The following is an 18,061-nucleotide window of genomic DNA, read 5'->3' on the forward strand; positions in this document are numbered from 1 at the left end:
TTGGGGGATTTTCCAGATACCTTTTGGTTCTAATTTAATTCCATTGAAGCCAAACAATAAATTGTATGATATGACCTGAATCCTTTGAGACTTGTTTTGTAGCCCAGAATACGGTAAATTTTGATGACGCTTGAAAATAATTTTCACTCCATACTGTTGTGTAGAATACTCTGTAAAGGTCAATGATGTCAAGTTAGTTAATAGTGTTATTCAAGGCTTCTGTATCCTTAATGATCTTCTATTTACATTCTATATCAAGTATTGACAGAAGGATGCTGTAATCTCCAAGTGTAATTGTGAATTTGTGTATTTCTCATTGCAGTTCTGTCAGTTTTTGCTTTATTTATTTTGAAGCTCTGTTATTAGATGCATAAACATTTAGAAATATTATGTCCTCTTAATTCACTTACCCCTTTACTGTTATGAAATTACCCTCTTTTTCTCTGGTAATATTCTCTGCTCTGAAATCTACTATGTCCAATGTTAATATAACCACTCCAGCTTACTTCTAATTAGAGTGAGCATAATATATCTTTTGTCAAACCTTTTACTTTTAACCTGTTTTACTTTAAATTTATTTGTCCCTTTACTTTTAAAGGGGCTTCTTGTAGATTACACATAGTTGAGTTGATCTGAGGTTTACAATACACATCTTAAAATTATCAGTCTACCTTCAAGTGATTTACACAATGTCCCATATAGTATAAAAATCTGACATTACACTTCCATTTCTTCCCTCTTGAACTCTGTATTAATGTTGTTAAACACTTTACTTTTACATATGTTATAACCCTCACAAACGACATTGCTATTATTTTTACAGTCAATTACACTTTTATAGGGGGATATGTAAGAAAAGTATCTTTTATATCTACGCAGATAGTTATCATTTCCAGTGCTCTTCATTTCTTTGAGTAGACCTAGATTTCCAACTACTATTATTTTCCTGAAAACTTCTTGACAAACTTTAACATTTCCTCTAGTACAGGTCTGCTGGTGATGAATTCTTTCAGCTTTTGTATATCTGAAAAAGTCTTTACTTTGCTTTTGTTTTTTAAAGATATTTTGCCGAGTATACAATTCGACATTGACAGTTTGTTTTTTTCAGTACTTTAAAGATGCTGCTTAACTGTCTTCTGATATGTATTGTTCCCAATGATAAATTTGCTGTCGTCATTAATCTCTATTCATCTGTATGAAATGTTTCTCTTTTCTCTCGCTGCTTTTAAGATTTTCTCTTTCTCATTGGTTTTATTGACTATTATATGATTAATTTCCATCATGTTCCTTGTGCTTGAGGTTTGTTTATGTTCTTGGATGACAGTGTTTAGAGCTTTCATCAAGTTTGGGACATTTTGAGTCATTATTTCTCCAGATGCTTTTCCTGACCCTCCCTCTCGCTCTCTCTCTCTCACTTTTAGACTCCAATTGTATGTATATTGGGCCAATTCAAGTTTCCTATTAGATCACTAATATTCTGTTCACATTTTTTATTTTCCCTTGATGTTTCATTGATAGTTTCTATTACTATGCCTTTGGGTTCACTAATCTTTTCTTCTGCATGGTCTGACATGCCATCAATCCTATCCTGTGTACTTTTCACTCATATTTTATAGCTTTCACCTCTAAAAGTTAACTTTGGGTGTTTTAAAATATCTTCCATATCTCTACTAAACATGTTCAATATTTCCCCTAGCTTCCTGAGTATATGAAATACCATAAATATTATTGTTTTGATGTCCCTGTCTACTAATTCTATCACAGGTATCACTTCTGAGTTGATTTCAAATGATTCGTTTTTCTCATCATTATGGGTCATATTTCCTGACCCTTTTCATGCCTAGTAATATTTTATTGTATGACAGACATTATAAATTTTACCTTGTTGGGTTCTGTATATTTTTGTACTCCCATAAATTTTATTTAGATTAGGTTTGTTTTGGGACTCAGATCCTTTCATGCCTTGCTTTTTTTTTTTTTTCCAATTTGGGGCCAGAGCAGTGTTTAGTGTAGGACTAACTTGTGCCCCACACTGAGGTAAAATCCTTCTAAGCAGTCTTCCCAATGCCCTGTGAATTATGAAATTTTCTACTCTCAGTGGTAGGAACAGCAACTATTCCTAGCCCTGCATGAGCTCAGAGGATTTTTCTCTCTAATGGGTTTTTCTGGTTCTTTCCCCAGCCTCAGGTAGCTTCCTCTGATGCATTCACTGATCAAAACTGAGTTGAGTACTCATTGGGACCCTCGGTATCCCTCTGGAGTTCTCTACCTTTCTCCTCCACTACATGCAAACTCTGGTCTCCTTGGACTCCTAGCTATGCCTTGTCAACTCTGGGATATAGCCAGGCTCTGCCTCAGTTCAACAACCTTGTTCCATGGTCCAGAAATGCCCTCCAGGTAGTAAGCCAAGCAATCACAGGGCTCATCTCACTAGCTTCTAATCTTTCATGGATCACAGTCCTTCACTGATTAATGTACAATGTCTTGAAAACTGTTGTTTCATTTATTTTGTCTGGATTTTTGTTGTTTCGGGCAGAAGAGTAAATCTGTTCCCTGTTATTCTAATTTGGCCTGAATCAGAAGTCGTCATTTGCGTTAAACATTTAAACACACTTGTTTTTACATTTCCAGATAATTCCAATACACGAAGTCTCTGTAGGTCTGCTTCTGTTGTTTATTGTTTCTGCCAGATCTTGATCTTGGTGCCTTGTTTCCTTGTGTACTTGATTATTTCTGACTAATATACAAAAATTATATGTGAAGAAGGACTTCTGCTTCTGGGAAGATCAGGTATACATATTTTCCCTATTCCTCCCATTAATTACAACCAAAAACCCTGGACACTATATATATAAAACAAATATTTAAAGACTGAAAGGTGGAAAGAAGGCAGCAGACCATCTAGAGACCTTGTGATCCAAAGAATGACATGGTGGTAAGTACCTAGGTTTTCTCTCTGCCTTGAATATCCCAGTCTTAGAATTAACGAAACCTGCAAGCCAGAAATGCTACTAGGCACAAATAAAAACCTTCTCTGTCTTCCTAAAGGACCAGCCAAAGGGCAGCCTATGAAAACAGACAATAACCATTCGACTCCAGCCAAACACCTCAGAAAAAACTGTGGCCCAACCCCCGTCGCAATGGCCAAGTGGACAGCCTAGACTTCCGCCCTCACAAGGCTGTAACAAGGCACCCGAACACCCCCAATGGGGAGGAGTCAGGGAAGACCAAGGAAAGAGCTGGGACCTTCATCCCCACCAGCTGAAACTAGGCCTGGGCTCCCCTACCCGCCACCAGGGGTGTTAGTACAGACCACGTGCACCCAGCAGTAGAGGAGCCCCATCACCCTTCAGGCGTCAACAAAAGCCAAATGTTTATTATATGATTTGTTTTTTATTTTGTATTCTCTTCTCTTACACACTGCCTTCCTTTGTCTCTTTTATTTATATTCCTTTGTAAAATTCTGCTTCCTCACATCTGCTTTTTTTTTAATGATTTACATTTGCCTCTTTCAATTTTTTGATATATTTTTATATTATCTTCACAAGGCAAATAGAAAATAAAGGTGTATAAAGAGTAGTTACGATAAAAACTCATGCCTAAAGAAAAACTGCACCCTTTTTTCCTTTGGCCTAATTGACTCTGTAGTGGTCCTTCAAGCCACTTAGAGCAGAGTACCTACTAGCTTCAAAGTCAGCCTCCAACCCTAAAATCCTTAGGATGAGTAATCAAATCATTGAAAAAGAAACATAGGACAAAGAAGCACAAGACAAAATTATTTCCTAAAGTACCAATAAATCTACCTCCAAATGAACTACTAGAATAACGATATTTTCTCACATTCTGAGCCATTCTGTCCTTTTACCAGAAAGTATCGGATCTAAAAATCCATCTTCTTAGCCTTTATTCATGCACATCCAGAGAAATTCACAAAATAGTCATGTACAAAGATGACTATCACCATATTGATTGTGATATTGAGGAGCTGGAAGCAATCCGGATATCCATCACTGGAAGAATGAACAAGTAAAATGTAGTAGATGAACTAGATGGTGGTAATGGTTGCACAACTCTGTGAATGTACTAAAAACCACTGGAATGTAAATTCCAAAGGGGTAAATTTTATTGTATGTGATTTATATCTCAATAAAGCTATTATAAGGTATAGATAGGGGATGGATATTCTGGCACACTATGCAGCAGTCAGAGCAATGCAGTGGAAGGATATAAAGCAACACACATAGGTCTCAAAAACATGCTGTCAAGTTCAAAGTAAATACAATATGGGCAGATCTTCAAAACGCAGTATTAAATTGTCCAGTAAATGGAAATAAGAGGGAGTCTCTAATAATTCCCCTTTTCATGCTCCGTGTCTGCCTTTGTGATCAAGTTGGCCATGGCAACTTTCAAGAATCTATTCACCTTGGATAACAAAGTATCTCAGCTTCTACCAAATGAAGATAAGAGCTCAACATTGTCCAATGTTATATTGGGTACCAGAAGCACATTCCTCAATGTGACTCAAAGAATCAGAGTAAGAACAGAGAGAGGAATAGCATCCCTAATTCTGGTACTTGTTTTAAACAAAAGCATCCAACAAAGGAATCTACTAGCTCAGGAACTCAGCTGAGGAAAGATCCACTTTTGTTTACCTTTCTTTGGGAAAACAAGGTCATTTGGTTGGCTTAAAGAACTTGGGTCTCAAGGCTAATGGAAGAGGGTGGGGAAAGAAGAAGCACAGGTATTATGTTCACCAACTTAGAAGAGAAGGGTCATTCTCTCTCATCTTTGCCATTTTCTAGAGTATTTGCTTTCAATCTCCATTCATTCAAAAATTATTCATTGAGCATATATTCTAAACACTGTGTGTAGGTACTAGGGATGTCAGTGAATAAGCAAGAATTCTTGCCCTTAAGCAGCTTATATACAGTGAGGGAAGAATGACAACAAACAAGAAAATTTAACTTTAAAATTTAAAATTTACTTATATGTGCCATGAAAAAGATTACGAGTTAGAGAGGTGAGGTGAAGCTGCTTTAACTATGATAGTAAAGGAAGGCCTCTCTCAGGATGTAACAATGGGTTAAGAACCATATAAGGAGAAGATACTAGCCAAGAAAAACCTAGGGAAAAAAATTTCCAAGCAAAAAAACAAACAAAAGGCAAGTGGTAAGGCTTCAAAGGACTAATAAGCTTCAAGTAGTCTACAGACAAAAAGAAATCCAGTGTAAAGAATGAGAAGAAAGTAGATGAAGTCAGAGAGGTAGCAGCCTTGTGAGGCATTTAATTGTATCCGGGGTGCAGTGAGAAGTGGGATGGGAAGGTTTTTCTGAATTTTAAGCAGAAGATCAACAAGCTCTAATTTGCATTCCCAATGACTCTGACTGCTATGTGGAAAACAGACTGTATAAGAAGACAGGACTGGGAGGATGTAAACCATTCAGGCTATTCAGACAGCTCAGGCAAGAGATGTTAGGGCTCAGATTCTGTTTATAGCTGTGTAGGTAATGAGTCACTGTAAGATCCAGAGTATACTTTTGAAGTAGAATAAGATTCTACAATGGATTGGACCGAGTATAAGGTGAAGAAAAGAGTTAAAACTCCTAAGTTTCTGGCCTGAGCAACTGGATGGATGGTTGATGTCATTTGCTGCAAAAGGAAGGCTTAGGGGAGCAATTTAAGAGAGTATTTATAATTGTTTTTTGAATTTAATACTTTCAGTTTATTATTTTTCGAGTTCATCTGTCAAATTTCTCCAACTAGTTTACAATCCGTTTTGTATTTCTTTTGTATCCTCATGTGCCTAGCATAGCTGATATATAATCAATATCTGCTGGATCTAATTAAACTGAAGTGGTCTTACAAGAAAACTTATGAATCAACATTTTCAAACCTTATGTTTGAAAAATCAAATACAGATGTTTTAATCAAAGACACTGCATGTTCAAAATTAAAAAACAAATGCTAGAGACAAGCCTGTAGGTATATGTTTACAATTTTAAAATGCATGCATTGTTGAATGCTTGGTGGCATAAAGCAGAGAGAAGTGTTCAAAGGGAGTTAACATAGAAAGATTTTTTAATGTCATAAATTATAATTAAATGAAACAGAAATGAACTAGAACTTGACATCACATCCTAAATAACTATTAGCAGCAAATGATAAATTTTGAAAAACTGGAATCCTCAGTCATTGTCACAACCAACGAAATAAAGGGAAATCATGTAAATGCAAATTTTATGTATTCTCCTTTAAATCATACTGTGGCAAAGTTGAATGCTAGCAGCTTATGTTCTTGTGGGTAATTGGCTCTGGCATATTAGCCCCAGGAAAACACTTCCATCATCTTCTAGCCATATCTTGGGCAAATGCCAGAGAAAATATTTAATTCTTTATTTCATACCTTTTCTGTGTACCTTTTACACATTTTGCCCTTTAATAACTAATTCTCTAACAATGCTAAAAATCTAAAAAAATTATACAATTTTTAAAATTGTACACTTTTCTAAAATTTGCTAACATAGAACAAGAAATCAATGACATTTTCACATGGGTATCAATTAAATTATATTAAATTGTAAGACTTTGTAATCTTTAAAACTGCTAGTTTAATTATAATTTATGACATTTATGGCTAAGGCTATAAATTACTTAGGTCTAAGAACTGAGACTTACCAGGGCTTCCTGACATATATCATGGGTAATAAGAGTAGCCCAAGGGAAGATCTTCTTATAATAACAAAAGCATTAATAGAGATGTCCCTTATTTAGAGTATGTGGCTCTCTACCTGCCCCCTACAACACTAACATAAACACAGCATTAGCAAAATTTATATTCACAACTACATAGTATAAACACTGTCCTGTTTTCTGTTTTGAGACAACTATCAATGCTAAAAAACAGAGATGAGGCTTACATCTCTCTCTCCCTCAGTAAAATATAAGGTCCTCGGAAGCAGGGACTATACCTTGTTTATTTTGGTAACCCCAATTCACCAACAGTGTCTAACAGAGTAGATACTCAGCAAATGTTGCTTATTCTTTTTTTTGTTCCTAAACCTTGGCCTCAACTTGGCAATCCTTGGAAAGGCGACAGTTTTGTCCTGTGATCACCAGTGACACATCTCTAAGATGGAGCTACCTCCGATTCCTCTCCTTTCTTCAAGGTTCAGGTCCCATGTAATTCATAAAACCCTCTCTGATTTCCCCAGCCCAAAGATAACTCCCTTTTCTACAGTTCTAAAGACTGTACTGTCTAATCATATATTTGACATGAATACACTATCTTGGACTATTTATTACCTATTCATTTTAAATCCAGATCTAGAGATACCTTATTCCCTCAACTAAATTAATTTCAAGGACAGAATAATGGCTATATTTGTGTCCAAATACATAGCACAGTGCTCTGCACTCAATAAGTGTTCACTGATAAAAATAAAGACAAAGATGATAAAGATAATACAAAGCCGGTTTTGCATATTTTTCTATCAGGTATTCATTCAAAGGCATGGCAATGCCTTTGAAATTTCCTGATCAAAATAAGGAGTGGGTAACTGTCACAGCCAAAACTAACAAAATGATATTATTACTAACCAAAGAGTATTTTACTGTCACCCAGCATTTTGAGTAGGACTGTATATATGTGTATATGTATAAAACCAACCCAATATAATAAAAATATAACCAAGAAGTATGTGAAAAGGTAGGATTACACCCTCAAAAAATGATTATTTAATACCATGAGCAATCAAAACTATATGGCATAGTAACAAAAGATGTCACAAAACAGTATGCCCCCAATTTTTTTTTAATGGGTATATAATGTGTAATGTGTAATGTGAATGTGCATCTATGTTTGTGTATTTATATAGGTACATTGGAGGAAAGGGAAGGGAATAAAGAAATAAACACTAAAATGTTAGTAATTACTACACAGTAAAACTACAGATGATTTTTACTTTCTTCTTCATGTCTTTCTCTACTTTCCAAATCAGAAACACATACCTAAATACAATGAATAATTTTCTTAAAATAAAACCTCCCAACATTTAGAAATTTTGTCGTTGATGTTAAAATAAGCCAACAATCTCAACTTAGTCTAGTGAGCAACATAATAGAGTTACAGAACAAAGTTATTTCTTAAGGTTAAACTCAGTCTCAGAAAGTATTTCTTACCTATTCTGCACTAACCACCCTCTTAGTTAAGTAATAGTTATACAGCAATAGTATAAATAAAAGGCTCTATTCAGAGGAAGGGACGATGAAGATACTAAGACTATCATTAGTGTCCAGAATGTATCATGTACAAATTCATTTCCTTTGGACATAGTCAAAAATCCATGTGTAAAGCCTTTGATCTCAGTAAGTTTTTAAATTACAGACCCTGGCTGACAAAAGATAAAAGACCAATTCATATTTTGCACTTTCTGAAAAACGTGTCTAATACTGAAGTTTATTAATCTGGACATAAAAAGTACAAATCTGCTTAACAGACAAATGTTAATGTTAAGTTAACACAAAAAGTTTCCCATTTAGAAAGATCGAGAGATTCAAAGGTTTATTCTAAATTGGGAACACTATCAAAACAACATAGTACAGCCACTCTGGAAAACAGTTTAACAGTTTCTTTAAAAACTAAACATTCAACTACCATACAACCTGGCAACTACACTCCTGGGCATTTATCCGAGAGAAATAAAAACTCACGTTCACACAAAAACCTGCACATGAATATCTATAGCGGCTTTATTTGTAATAGCCAAAAACTGGAAACAAGCCAGATGTTCTTCAATGGGTGAATAGTTAAATAAACTAGTGCAGCCATACCATGATATACTACTCAGCAGTAAAAAGGAATGAACTACTGATATACCAAACAACTTGAATCTCCAGAGAATTACGTTGAGTGAAAACAGCTAATGACAAATAGTATGTACTATATAATTCTATTTATACATCATTCTTGAAATGATTATAGAATTTAAAGAATTACAGAAATAAAGAATAAATTAATGGTTGTCAGAGGTTGAGGAATGGGAGGTAAGGGTCAGAGGGAAGTAAATGTAGCTACAAAAGGGCAGCATGAAGGATCCCTGTGAAGGAAATGTTCTCTATCTCGACTACAGTAAATATCAATGTAAATATCCTAATTTTGATACTACTACAGTTTTGTAAAATAATACTATTAAGGGAAACTGGGTAGAGAGTAACATGAGATCTCTCTATTATTTCTTATAACTGCATATGAACCTACGATTATTTCAAAATAAAAAGTTTAATCTTAAAAAAAATACAGTATTTTTAGGGCGTTTTCCAACATTGATTATATCAATCAAAATCAAATATCTTCTCTCCAGGAACTTCCAATCTAAACGAGGCAACACAAAAAAAGTTTGTGGAAGTTTACTTAGAATTTAAGATAAGTGTGTAAATACATATAGTATTTCAGTATTAAAGTATCACCATGTGGTAATATAGAAAAGCATGTGTATAACTAAAAGAAAAAAAATGCATTAAAACTCAGATCTATTCTAGTATGCAGATGTAATATTTTTAAGTTTTTACAAAATCAGAAAGAAAAGCAGCACCTAGCATAGTTTGGTGCTACTATTATGGTTTCCACAGCATCCTATAATTCATCTTTCAGTCCTTTTCAAACATTATTATTTCTATTGTGACTTTTCCACTAGACAGCAAACTCCATAAGTACAAGGACTGTCTTCATCTTGCCTTCCAGCATATAGCACAGTAACTGACACATGATAAGAACAGAGCAAAAATTAAATATTTTAAAACTGAAATAAGTTGCTGAATACAACCCTGAACTACATTCCCTTGTTACAAAATTCAAAAACCTATCCTTAGGTAAACACATAATTAATTCATCTTTCCTTAGTTGAATTTTTCAATGTCGCCTATCAATTCTATTAAACAACTTTAAAAGGTTTCAATACAAATATGTTTTTAAAATATGAACTTGACAATGAAAATCATATAACCTTGATTATATATTTACAGTAAATATCAGACTAGACAACATTAATTTCAATTCTGAAAACTTAGAAATTTAGAAGCCTAGCTAATTATATTATTAAATATATTCAGTATTTAGAGATAGAATGAATGCTATTCTGATTCCAAGAAAACTGTGCATCATAAAAGCTCATCCTTATATCTTTTTTGCCACAAGAAGTTAGCAATAGAAGCAGAGTGTGAAATGAAATTAAAGATATATAGAGAGACATATACAGATATAGATATATACCCTATCAAAGATGAAGATCTAATCTTTGAGGAAAAAAGAGTCATGAAGGACACAGGGCCGTGAATCATCTTTCTCCTGAAGTAAGTGCAATTCAGTCATATATGACAGGAATAAACCAGAGAGCATCAAAGCTATTTTAAACATTTAAGTCTATCCTTTAAAACAGAGACAGAAAATATCCTCAAATTTAAGTAGGTTTTCTTTTTTTCTTTTTTTAAGGGAACTTGATTCAAAAAAACAAACAAAAAAAGGATAAAAGGTGCATGGAAAAACCTCCAAAGCAAAAAAAAAAAGAATTACTCACCAAGTTGGCCATATAAATTGTGAGCAGCCCTCTCCTGCAAATAATTTTAAGAAGAGACAGTGTGAGACTAACCATCAATTTGACTTAATAATCACTTTATCATTTTTTTAGAAATCTACCAAAACAATTATCAGAAGTTGTGGAAAAGGGATAGATTATGCTGATATAAGTTTTCAGTACCCTAATAGTTGGCTGTAAATAGATTCTACAAGTCATTCTAATCTGTAGTCATTAAACATTCTGTTTAATGCTCGTTAATTAAAACTCTTTAAAATTACTATTGCCTAGTTATTGTTAACTAGACGTACTGTGATAATCATTTTGCAATATATACCAATATCTAATTATTATATTGTTCACCTGAAACTAATATAATGTTATATGTCGATTACATCTCAATTTTTAAAACTACTAGTACCTTATTATCTATTAATAGGAAGAGAGGTACAATTTGCTATTAGTCTAAGTTTATGCTAGAGAATTCTAAATTTAATGAAGAATCCTAACAAATTCATCTTGCCAAAAATGTCAAGGCCATATCAATTCTAACTAAACGCATATTTATTTTTAAAAAAACAGATCTTCTATTTGTTTCACACACAATGCAACTGTTCATTAGATGCCATTACAAATCATACAAAATCACCTTGTTTTAATTTCACTGTTAAGTGAAAAGTCAGGCAGTAAGTTAATTCTCTAATGCCAAAGGACAAACAAAAGCTCTATAAACACTCACTTTACAGAAAAACTGCATATTTACTAAATGCATATTTACTCTTACTTAATGAGAATTCATCTAGAAACTCAAAGATAAGGACAATTTTATGCCCTTAATCACTTTATTTAACTTATCTGCACATGAGACCATAAATGAAACACATCCTATCCTCTAAGAAAGACGTCTTTAATGTTTTAAGAGTTCAAGCGCAGAATTCAAATAACAAACTCTGAAAATTATAAAAACTTATTTGAGTTTCAACTATGAACATTTTTTTAGAACTCAAAGAAACTACTACTTTATATATAAAAGAAGCAACAATATCAAATCACTTTCACTTAAATATCATGCCAGGTCTTGATATTAACATCATCCGTCAAATCTTCTTGATGTCAGATCCAGTCATACAAAGTCTTGAGTGCTCATCATTTAACATGGCTTAATAGGATTTTTAATTTACTAAAGCCACATGGAGGCAGTATGATATAAGTGAACAATGCTGAAGTGAAGTTAGGAAATCAGGGTTCCAGTTAACTTTAATTCTCTGGTACCCTGTAATTTTGTCATAAAAATAAGGGAACAAAACTAGTTATCTAATTTACATTTTCAAACATAAAAACTATTTAAAAAAAAAAACTTACATTTATCAGCAATATATAAAACATATCATTGGGCCACCCTGGTTGAAAGGAGGAGGCGGTCTAGGCACACCCACTGGGCCATACCCCCCCCAGCAATGTCCCTCTTCAGCAGGTCCTAATGCACCTCAGCAGAACAAGACAAGTCTACTGACCTTCTAAAAAAGAATTTCAGAATCAGTGATAAGATGATCTGTAAGGTCCCTTTTAGCTCTTCTTTTCTATGATTTGTACATATGAATTGAAATTGTTCTCACTAATCCTTACCAATCTTATTAGTTCCAACCAAATTCTAAATCAAAGATGTTCTAATAGTACTTATTTTAAATAAATTATATCAAGAAAAGTTAGGGTAACATCATCATCCAAGAGTCACACATACACAGAAGTTAAATCCTTCTCAAGTGATACCTATTCTTACCAACAGCTGGTTACGTATGAAGAAAAAAAATAATATTCTTCATTACAAAACCAAAATAAAAATATTTCTGTAATTTCAGTGGTAGTCCCTGAAAATACTTTTCATTATGAAGTGAACTAATGTATGATGCTATCTTTAAAAACATTTGTTCCACTAATCTCATTCTGCCTCTAATAGTAACAGTAATCCAGCTCCAGAATCATCACTAGCTTCCATCTGTAAGTGTTTACCTTTATTGAGCAAAGATTATCTTGTTAACCTTTACATTTTCACAGACCTGCAATAATAGTACCTGGCATCTATGGACACTAAGCAAATGGTAGAATTACTAAGCAAGGTGTTAGGAGGAACCCAGTTTTATAAAAAGGAACACATTATAAACATGTATTATAGAAATATAATCACAAAAGATAGCCACCAGACACAGCGAGGGCCAATTAATGATACTAATTTATTTGCAAGCAAAGATGTGATCTGTTTGTCATACATTTGTATAAAATTTAATAATTTACAAGGTATAATTAATATTTTGAAATCAGATTTTATCCTCTCACTAGTTCTATGAAGTGTAACACAGATACTACTGTCCTCTCTCTATTGAAAACCAAGAATCAAAGAAGTGGTTTCCTTAAAAATACAAAAGCAGCAAAAAGCAAGTTCGTCTGACTCCAGTTTCACGTTCTTTCCAATGCACTGCTTCTACAGCAGAAAATCTTTACATTACTAAGTTACCTTTCTTTTTTTTTATTTATTTATTTATTTATTTATTTATTTATTTATTTATTTATGGCTGCACTGGGTCTTTGTTGCTGCACGCGGGCTTTTCTCTAGTTGAGGCGAGTGGGGGCTACTCTTCGTTGCGGTGCGCGGGCTTCTCATTGCAGTGGCTTCTCTTGTTGCGGAGCACGGGCTCTAGGCGCGTGGGCTTCCGTAGTTGTGGCACGTGGGCTCAGTAGTTGTGGGTCGCGGGCTCCAGAGCACAGGCTCAGTAGTTGTGGCGCACGGGCTTAGTTGCTCCGCGGCATGTGGGATCTTCCCAGACCAGGGCTCGAACCCGTGTCCCCTGCACTGGCAGGCGGATTCTTAACCACTGCGCCACCAGGGAAGTCCTAAGTTACCTTTCAATTCTAAAATTCACTGACTTGTTTAATATGCTGTCCTAGCAGGCTTCTGTGTAATGAGGATGAACAAAGCCTTGACACATTCTTACTACTGGGAAAAACTGAGGATGCATCGTTATTAGATTATGTCCTATTCTGGTCTCAAGTTTCAATTTATCATTCCCAAACAATGAGGAAGATCACCTCCTTCCCAGCTTTATCTGAATTCCAACCCAAAGCTAATAGCCTCAAGAATGAGAGGACGGGGCTTCCCTGGTGGCGCAGTGGTTGAGAATCTGCCTGCCAATGCAGTGGACACGGGTTCGAGGCCTGGTCTGGGAAGATCCCACATGCCACGGAGCAACTGGGCCCGTGCGCCACAACTACTGAGCCTGCGCGTCTGGAGCCTGTGCTCTGCAACAAGAGAGGCCGCGATGGTGAGAGGCCCGCGCACCGCGATGAAGAGTGGTCCCCACTTGCCGCAACTAGAGAAAGCCCTCGCACAGAAACGAAGACTCAACACAGTCATAAATAAATAAATAAATAAATTTTAAAAAGTAAAAGTTTAAAAAAAAAAAAAAGAATGAGAGGACGATGCCTGTGATGGGCATGATATGTTGGATTACATAGCCAGACTCTTTTTGGTGCCTTTACCTGGTACGTCTTTAACCCACATTCCAATGTCAACTTGGTAGGTTAGAATATCAGAACAGTGATTTATTTTAACACTTCTCCAGAGATGTTCAGTATCATAGGAAATAGATAAGCTAATTAAATACCAATTTTATTTAACACTTGACTGTATCTAGCCTAAGTCTGAAGACAAACAAGTCACTCCCTTCCTAGTGCGTAAATTCTCTCTGGAAACCAAGTTATATATTATAAAACACTGCTACAACAGTGATGGGGAAGGGGGAGGTGCCAATTAGAACAAAAGGTGGCCTAGAGGAAGGGCTGGGGCCAAGGAGGACAATAACCTTTTAAACTTCACAGGAGATTCTGATACACAGATACTCCCATTCTGCTGAGAATCACTAGATTAGAAGACTGGTGAAGCTCAGTGAATAAGCAGTCTAAAGTTAGTCGAGTATTTCTTTAAACTACAGATAAGCTTCTTTTTTTTTTTTTCTTTTTTTTTGATGGGGAAAGGGGGTGAATCTTTTTAACTTGCATGAAAAATGTAAGTGGGTGTGCACATCAAAGGGTACTATCTAAAAAAGTATTAAGAACCACTGCTGTAAGAACTAACTCTTTGTAATCAGAGTATCACTATTCCTGTGGGAAAATATTAAAATAATTAAATTTTCTTAACATCTCAGTAGATTAAAAGGTATCCTCACATTCTATTGAAATTCCAAGGATTATCTTCTAACGACATTATTTTGTCTAATCAGATGAACAATAATGTTTTTCTGGAAACTTTAGTGTAAATATTCTTTAGCTAACTTTCTCAAATTTCTGAATGACACTGTATATAACATTTCATAACTAAGGTCACTACAGAATAAAGAATGGTGTAAACTCTAAATTCTAAATATTTATATATTCTATGTATACATATAAAATATGTGTGTTCTGTGTTCTATGGATAAGGAGAAATTAGAGATTAAAGAAAAACAAAGTGATTGTTCTTAAACATTGTAATGGTTACCAAGAGATGATATTTAATCATTTCAGAAAGTCTTTCAAAATATAATAGATTTCATCTGTCAGAATGTTTTAGAAGAGTATAAAATACTTCTTTAAGGTATAAGAATAGATAAGGTAAACTTCCAGTCTAGAGCAAGAGTTTATAATCACATTCTATTATATATAGTGGATAATACAGAGCAAGCTTTTCAGAAGACTGCAAGGTAATTTAATTTTCTTCCTGTGAACATGACACTGAAACTTGAAGATACCAAGAATTTATAGGCCAGTTTATAAGTATTCTTTTATTCACATATTATATAGTTGATTCATTTTGGTCATATCTGCTTGGGAGTTTCATAACTACAACAGTGTAATTTAACAACTCAAGCCATGAATATGCTTAGAATAAATATGCAATTTTTGATACTTTAATCCACGTCCATGTTTGAGCACCCTGCAGTTTCAACTTACCTAAACTAATACTAAATATCAAAGCAAATCCATAGCAATTCTACAAAACAAAATCCATCAGAACAACTTCTTTCTGAACCACAAACAAAGCACTTCCTAGAAAAAGAAAGAGAAGACTAGTTCTTAACAGCCCACCTAAGGATAAACTAGATGTTACCAATGCTTCCTGCTGAGTAACTACGATCACAGTTCTTTGTGGCACAAATTTTTTAAGCAACCCTGGAAACAACTTAAAAGCTTTCACAGAACCCCACAGTGATGCGATTAAGATTTAAGCAAGCTGCCCTCTTACAAGGTGTTAGGAACTAGCTGGCAAAGCATGCTTAATTCTGTAGAGGGAAGGAGACTGGGAAAGATGGATGGATGGATGGAGGAACTGATGCAGGGATGGATGAATAAATGGATGGATGAGTTGGAAAGTTGGGAGGAAATAAGTTTAAACCAATGTAGATGAAGACATACTTATGAATATAGATAGATCTTCACTTATACATCTATATATATATCCATCATATCATACATATGTGTGTATATATAACCATGTTGTATGCTTGTACCTCATTAAATGCTTTTTGAAAAACTGATTATACAAAATGTATAACTTCAGTAAAGATTTTATTAAATACAGCTTTAGAGATTTAAAAATTAGGATTACCACTATTTGCTAATTTGAAAAAAACTGCTTATCTTCCACATTCTGTTTCTTCTACTCTTTCTAATATATTACTGATATTTATTTTTAAAAGGATGAACTGACAACTGATCAATTGATAAAAGATCAATTGAAATTTGATTCCTTAAATGTTGCTGTTTCCCAACTTATAACCTCAGACCTCTTCTTATTCTGAGCTTTGAGACTCTGATCTTCTCCCATAGCTTCAGTGATAACCTACAAGAAGGAAACTTCCAATTTTATTTATATAACTACTGTGCTTCTCTTGAATCTAGACTCATATTTCAAGCTGCCTACTGGCTATCTCCACCAACATATCATTGACTTTCTTTGTGAATTAAAGGCATGATTATAAATTCCTTTTCCTTAAAGTAAAAACTATAATATTAATATCCTTCATTTTGGGCTAGATGTAATAATTTTGAAATACACATAACTTCAGTTTGTAAATTACTTACAGTCTATTCGGGGATCTTGATGTTTAATGAAATCAATAAAAATTTGTTTTAAGTAAAAAATACTTTTTCAAAGCAAGTAAGACCACTGAGTTAACTTTTGCACAATTCCAGATAAACATACACCATACTTTCTTAAAATAAGACACACTATAAAGCAACTTGTAAAGAAATAAAGCAAAAAGATTTGCTTTTCTATCTTTTAAGGTTAATGCCAAAAAAACCTTTTAAACCTGCTTTTTAAACAGTAAGTCACCAGCTTCTGAACAATACTATAAAATTAAATTTTAAAGTTTTTAATTAGACCCCCAAACCAGTATTTGTGGCTGATGCACATATACATACACAATTCTAAAAAAAAAAAACAAGAACTCAAAAGCTATTTCCAGGTATTAACTGCATCACCTAATAAACAACAGAATCAATACATATCACAAAAAGTTCGACTACTAAACAGTCACATCAAGATAAGGATCAATTTTTCTTCAGCAACCATGGGATAATACTTACAAAGAAGCCAAACTTAAAATTCTGATCAGGTCTTCAAAACAGTAAATCCACTCCAATTAATATTTAGAACGGGCCATAATCTAGAACCAATTTTCTATGAATACCTACTGTCTATGAATAAAATACTAGTGCAATAGCTCACTTAAAAAAATAAAATCAGAAAACTTAAAAAAAAAATAGTGTACTACCAAATGTAAACGGAGAATAGGAAATAAACTAGTAACCAAAATCCAAGTTATCACCTCACTTCTAGGAAACCTCTTTATGCCTTAAGAAGTTATAGCTTTTAATATCAATAACACAATTTTATTTTAGAATTATTATGGTATTTAAACAAATGTTTGTCTTCAAAGAAAAATTTGACTCTTTTGAAACTAAAATTGTAAAGATAAGACCTAGACTAATACATCAACAGGAAAAAATTGAGAAATCAACAAAACACACATATATATGAAAAATTGGTATATGACAAGGAACATTCCAAATCAGTGGAGAAAGAATGGACTATTGAACTCCTGGTGCCAGAGTAACTGACTATTGGCTAGCAAAAAAAGAAAGAAAGAAGGTGGGGGGGGGTGGGGGGGTGGGGCGCGGATGTGGAGAAGAGAGAAAAAGAAAAAAGAAAGGAAAGGGGAAAAAGAATCCTATAATAAGTAGCCTCTAAGATGGACCTAAACATATTTCTACATTTTGGGAGGTGATAATATTAACACTAAGAAGCTATAAAGTTAAATATATATACTGTAGCCTGTAGAGCAAGCACAAACACGAAAGAAAAATATTTTAAAAAGAAATACATAGAAATGGAATTCTAAAAAAAAAAAATCATTCTTCCAGTTTCCAGTTTCCATGTAGGGAGCTTGGAAGTGATC

General features: G+C 34.1%; 1 protein-coding gene across 1 annotated transcript in view; it reads right to left on the reverse strand.

Annotated features, from left to right (window-relative positions):
- Nucleotides 1–18,061, reverse strand: part of TMEM135 (transmembrane protein 135) — a 243,351-nt gene that overhangs the window by 172,543 nt on the left and 52,747 nt on the right. The window contains exon 4 of the mRNA XM_036860344.1: nucleotides 10,572–10,605. Coding sequence (XP_036716239.1) covers nucleotides 10,572–10,605 — 34 coding nt within the window. The remainder of the gene's footprint in view (nucleotides 1–10,571; nucleotides 10,606–18,061) is intronic.

Source organism: Balaenoptera musculus, chromosome 8, assembly GCF_009873245.2.
Source record: "Balaenoptera musculus isolate JJ_BM4_2016_0621 chromosome 8, mBalMus1.pri.v3, whole genome shotgun sequence".
Taxonomy (NCBI): Eukaryota; Metazoa; Chordata; class Mammalia; order Artiodactyla; family Balaenopteridae; genus Balaenoptera; species Balaenoptera musculus.